The sequence below is a fragment of the Photinus pyralis genome, unplaced genomic scaffold (assembly GCF_008802855.1).
Source record: "Photinus pyralis isolate 1611_PpyrPB1 unplaced genomic scaffold, Ppyr1.3 Ppyr1.4_LG1, whole genome shotgun sequence".
Taxonomy (NCBI): Eukaryota; Metazoa; Arthropoda; class Insecta; order Coleoptera; family Lampyridae; genus Photinus; species Photinus pyralis.
In genome coordinates this window covers 12815048-12821047 of record NW_022170249.1, presented here as the reverse complement: position 1 = coordinate 12821047, position 6000 = coordinate 12815048, and the positions used below count along the sequence as shown (strand labels likewise).

General features: G+C 33.0%; 2 protein-coding genes across 2 annotated transcripts; one reads left to right on the top strand and one right to left on the bottom strand.

Moving 5' to 3' along the window:
* Positions 1-244: 244 nt before the first annotated feature.
* On the top strand, positions 245-1977 carry LOC116174354. Its single transcript, XM_031492300.1, has 4 exons — positions 245-490; positions 542-715; positions 825-1864; positions 1930-1977. Exons 2-4 carry the CDS (start codon positions 607-609, stop codon positions 1975-1977), a joined length of 1197 nt encoding a protein of 398 aa, XP_031348160.1. The 5' UTR covers positions 245-490; positions 542-606.
* Positions 1978-2392: 415 nt separating this feature from the next.
* On the bottom strand, positions 2393-3983 carry LOC116174268. Its single transcript, XM_031492193.1, has 2 exons — positions 3722-3983; positions 2393-3671 (listed from the first exon to the last, which is right to left on the bottom strand). Exons 1-2 carry the CDS (start codon positions 3727-3729, stop codon positions 2393-2395), a joined length of 1287 nt encoding a protein of 428 aa, XP_031348053.1. The 5' UTR covers positions 3730-3983.
* Positions 3984-6000: the final 2017 nt, after the last annotated feature.

Sequence of the window (6000 nt, the reverse complement as noted above, 5' to 3'; positions counted from 1 at the left end):
GAAGAAATGCATTATGGGAAATCTGACCCCAGTTCTATGATTCCTGTTTTAGCGACTCCCATGAATTATATGCATTTGCAATTAACTAACTTCACGATGTTGTACGTAAACATAATAACGTAACCTCTATTTTGTGTTTACGTAGAAATAATACCCTTTGCAATAAATATTTCATGTGCTTTAGTTGATATAATGTCGAAAGTGAAAAAAAAGGGCCAACGGGGTTGTGTACCAGGTTGTCAATCTGATACAATCGCAAACCGGAATGTATCATTCCATACATTTCCAAAAGACTCTAGTGAAAAACAGATTTGGATTAATCGAATTAATAGAGTTGGAAATCGTGGTAAATATTCTTTGTGGCAACCCACACAATACCATCGCATCTGCGGTTTACATTTTAATAAATCTGGAAAAAGGAGATATGAGGACAAATATCCTATTTATTTTAAACACAAGACATATGAACGATTACAATTAGTACCATCATGTAGGTGAAATAACCTATGAAATGCTAAAGGTTAACTTAAGTATGTTGTAGCATATGAAGCGATCCAAAATGTACAATATGAAGAGATTGTTCCACACTGCGAATTTGAAGGTAATATGCAGCAGGAACCCACGTTGCCTATTCAACAAGCGTCGCCGCATGGGCCCACTTTGCAAATTCAACAAACACCACGATACACTTACAAACAAATGCCTTTTAAAACAAGTTAGTAGCATTCATTTATTTATTTACTGTAGAAATTAATAATCATTGTGGCTTTTATTTCATTTTAAGACCCAAATAGATAACTAAAAACTAAAAAGTTTATTTTTAGTGCTACCATCTATCACGGACAGTGTGACGGCAAGTAACGACCACAACTATGGCCTTCCTTATATGTGTGGAGAAGAAGTGTCTGCTTTAATTAAAACCATGAATGAAGAAATATTACTTTTAAAAGAACAGCTTGCAAAATGCACCTGTATGGAAAGAAACAGAGAGCTCAGCAATATCCAAAATGAGTTAGAGACGCAAAGAAAAAAGAATATTAACGTAAGGCTAAAACTGCAAATATTAGAACATCAAATGAAGAGCTGTAGACAAGCAATAAGTTTTAATTTATCAAACATACTTAATAATGAACAAATGTTAAAGTTTTATACTGGTTTCAAAAGTGTAAATAGATTTAAAATTTTGTTAAAGTTCATGTATTTGCCATACAGAAAAGCAAAACGTAACATTCCAGGCAGACCCTCTTCGCTCTCATATAAGGAACAAGCACTGGTATTTTGCTGTAGGTTACGGTTAGGCTTATTAGAACAAGACCTGGCCTACCGATTTTGTATAAGCCAAAGTGCAATAAGTAAGATTGTGATTTTTTGGATAAATTTGTGCAGTGTGACATTAAACCAAATTAATATATGGCCAAGTAAAGATTTAGTTTGTAAGTATATGCCTATATCATTTAAAAATAAATATCCAACCACAAGGGTGGTGATCGATAGTACCGAATTATTTATAGAAATGCCCTCAGATTTTATTGTTCAAAGTTACACTTATTCACAATATAAATCTCATAATACGGCCAAAGGATTGTTAGGTATTACCCCTAATGGTTTTGTATCCTTTATCTCAGATTTGTATCCCGGGAGGAGTAGTGATAAGGAAATATTCAACAGTTGTGGCATTTTACAATTGTTAGAACCTGGCGATTCAGTTATGGCCGACAAAGGGTATGTCATTCGTGACGAATTGGAGGCACGTGGAGTTGCATTAAATATACCACCTTTCCTTGCATCAGATTCGAAACAATTTTCTCCAGCAGATGTAGAGAAAACAAAAGAAATCGCATCGTTACGAATTCATGTAGAAAGAGTAATAAGCGAAATTAAAACCTTCAGAATTTTAAAATTTGTGTTTCCGAATAGTGCACATTGCAGTTTAAACCAAATTTGGAAAATTTGTTGCCATTTGCAGAACTTTATTAATGAACCTTTACTTAATAGAAAAGTATGCAACATAAATAGAAATAAGTAATCTACAGTTAGGCTTAATATATAGACATAGATACTACACAATACTTTAACATTACAAACTAGAATTAAATAAAATAATACACATAAGTAATATAATAAAAATAGGTGTGAACATTACAAATTACAAGATTTATCAAAATGTAAAAAATAAAATTTCGTTAAACTTGGTAACATTAATGTTTTCCATAAATGTGGATCAAAACTGATTCTTTCAATAAAAAAACTACTTCCACTATCAACCACTAAATCGCATTCGAAAATACCACTTAAAGCCATTTGACCCTGAACTTGAAAATGCTGCTTACTGTTCTGTTTTAATGCAATGTGATTATTTTCGTTAAAATAAAGATAGTTGCAATAATTTTGTTTAATACTTTCTGTTACAGACAGACAGTTCAAGTTTCATCGCTTTTGTTAAAGTTTTAATTTCTATAAGGACATTATTGCCAGATGTAAATTGAACTAATTTGTCAGGCGTCGCTCCTAAAAATGGGCACCCAGGATTAACTACTAATCCTACATCAAACACTTTACTAATTTCTTCGCCCACAAGATTCTTCGATATCTTATATTTCTCTAGTGCTCTCTCCTCGTTTGCCAACCCAAGTGCCATATCTGCAGTTTGTCGTATTTCTGTACATTTAAAAATTTTATTTACAAACGCGTTTGTAACACTTGCTTTCCGTCTAATGATTTCATAAAAATTGGAAGCAGTAATTCGTTTACTCCGTTCTTTTTTCCACCTTTCTGATACGCTTTGAGTAGTTGTGTTTTTGAAAAGATCCTGGGCTTGACTTAAGTTTATTTGGCAGCATTCTAACAACTTCACGTTATAGTTATTTCTTCCTATTATTTCACCTACTTCATTTTTCCACAAATCTAATATTGGTACTTGTATAGCTTCATGATTAACATCGTCACTAGGCAATAATTCAGCTTCTTTAGGAAAAAGTGAGGGTAAAGGGGAATTTTGCTTTAAATGATTTTCCTGCAAAACATCTTGAAACATTTCTCCTATGCCATTATCTGCCAGTCCTTTTTTTAATATTTCAATATATTTTTTGTCAATCCGAACAGTTAGTTGAATGTCTGCCAAATTTTTTCTCCGCTGTAATATCAAACGTTCAGTGTTCTTTGCCTTTCTTTTCACATCGTGCTTTATAAAATTCAATTCAGCAAATTTGGTTGCACTTCTAGGAGTCCTACTTTTCGCTCCTATACCCCACTTCCGTGGTAATGATGTGCACGCTACTTCTGTTAAGTTACTTGCGTGTGTCTTCGCAATATCAAAAACGCTCCATAACAAAGTATATATATGTTTACATGCACCACTAAGACCAGCTGGACACCCACATGACGCTTTGACAATTTCTACTTTCAGATGCACATATATTAGTATTTTGCACAGATATTTTTTGCTTAACGTGAAAGAAGCTTGAACGTTAGCTTTTACAAATATCTTGTTACCATCATTTGCAATAAAAACATTTGATGTTTTATGTGCTTTGAACATCCTATATCCAAGGTTCACACTTTTCTTGGAGTTTGAATCTTGATTGTAAGTTAAGATTACATCTTCAGTAAAATTTATTTCATGTAGCCTTGTCAAATTTTTGGTCCATGGTGCATTTGGTTCCTCTAATACACTAAAACATTCAACAGATATAGTAATCCTTATACATTTAGCAATCTTTACCTTGCCATTTTTATAAATATCAGTTTCTAACCTAGTTTCTGTTACACGTTACACCCATCCTATAAAAAAGAATCGAATGTTTAACATTCATACAATCAATCGTAGAATTCACACAAACCTCCCACATATAAACAATACAGCATTTATGGCATACAAAGTCAATAATTTCAAATTGCCAAAACATCTCATCTCATTGCGATAACACGTAAACTATTTTCCCGCAAAAATTGATGGTCATACCCCATGGTTCCTAAAGTAAACGTTAGATGGCTCCGACCTTTCGAATAAGGCGTATTGGAGTCAATTTTTCGCTACAAGACTGTCTCTCTATTTACTTATATACAACTCTGTGAAGTGCAATAACGTTCATAATGTCCGTCAAAACCATCAGGAAAACGACAATACATTCAACGTTTTGGCTGCAGTAGCGGAAAATCCGATAATATAAGTTTAGGAATAAATCTGCTTCAAATCAGTTTTTTTTTCTTCGATTATGTAGGTTGCATCGGATAGTTGTAACAGAATTAAATATGAAAATCGTTCGACGTCAAACAACCATAATTTAGATGCGATGCGCTTGTAGTTTGTTAAAAGATTCCAAAGCATCACTGATTTATAAAAATGTAATTTTTTATTTTGTCGATTTCTACGGTTTTGAAAAATGGAAAATCTTAACTAAAAGTATGAACAGATGCAGTATTTTTTTCTCTAAAAAAAACTTATTTAGACTTTTGCGCTAAAATAATTAGGGGAGCTAGTAATTGACTATAAAGAAATGACCATTGAAATCCCTACCCAATAAACAGACATATAAAACATACATAACAAATATGTAAGATTAAGATAAAAACTTATATATTTAGTTTTTTATGTATCATATATATCAGAACTACTATGTTATTTAGGAGTTCATTAATTTTTATATAGTATATTATATATAAAAAAACTATATGTAGCCCATATATCAAAAAAGAGTTGTATGAATTACAGAAATACTAAATATATTAACATTACATAACAAATTTATGTATTTAATATATACATATGAGTATATGATATACTTAATGAATAATGTCACCAAAAAAATGTACATTTTATGTCAGATATCTGCTACCCACCATGTACTGTATGTTTTGCTACATCCGATATACATAAAATTAACTGAAGAGGCGACAGCCAGCTCAGCACTAGCGCAAGCGCACGCTGCTTGATTACCGTTATACAGTGCTTGTGTTCAGGAGCAAGTCAGCAATAGCAGCGTTGGCATCACCTTTTTCTTGAACGATTGGCAGCACTAATCATGATAGATGTGATTGTCGAATTTCTGACAGCGGTTTAAAAAGCGCTTTCGTAATTTGCTGCATTTATTTTTGAGGTTAAGTTAATTGTTTACTTTTGTTTTTAACACGCTAGACATGGAATTAGATTTATTATTAGATAATTGGAATGTAGTTACCAACGAAAATGGAGAGGTTACAATTAATGGTTGTAACATAGTTTTACAACATAAGCAAAGTAAGTAACTGGAAATATTTAGAGAATTGTGAAAATTAATTTAATTTTCCTTTCAGCACATGAAATAGGGTACATAGAAAATACAGATGAAAATCAATCGATGTTAGGACTGTCTATCCAAAACGAAGACACATCTGAAGCAGACGTGACAGAAGACACAACAAATGAGTTGCAAGGTGTATCCGAGGACTCCCAAAACGATGAATATTGGAACCATGAAGATACGCAATATCTTTTAACGTTATATGCCATGCCGAAAACATTGACAAATTTAGAAACACCAAAATTAAAAAGAAAGATTTATGGAAGCAAATAGGGTGCAAGATTGGCAAATCAGACGTATTGTGTGATCGTAAATTTCGGAATTTAAAAGGTACATATATTAAATTGGTAAGGAAGAAACGCAAAACTGGTGAAGCACCCATAAAGTGGCCATATTTCTCCCTGATGCAAGATATTTTAAATCAAGATGTCAATATTAACCCTGTTAAGTATTTAAGACCTATTACAACTATATCTTCACCAAGTCCAATAATTAACGAGTCATGTGTGCCTCCCAGCTGTACCAGTAGAGACAAAACCAATACGCCTTCAGTCCACACAACTATCTCATCAATTACTAATAAGTCATTGAACGTGTCATCCTTGACTGCCACTAAAGATTCAACAAATACACCACCCAACAGTCGATCCCAAACACCGAGTACTTCCACGCCTGATGGTGAAGAAACGAATAATGTTCGTGCGCCTACAATTCGAAAGCG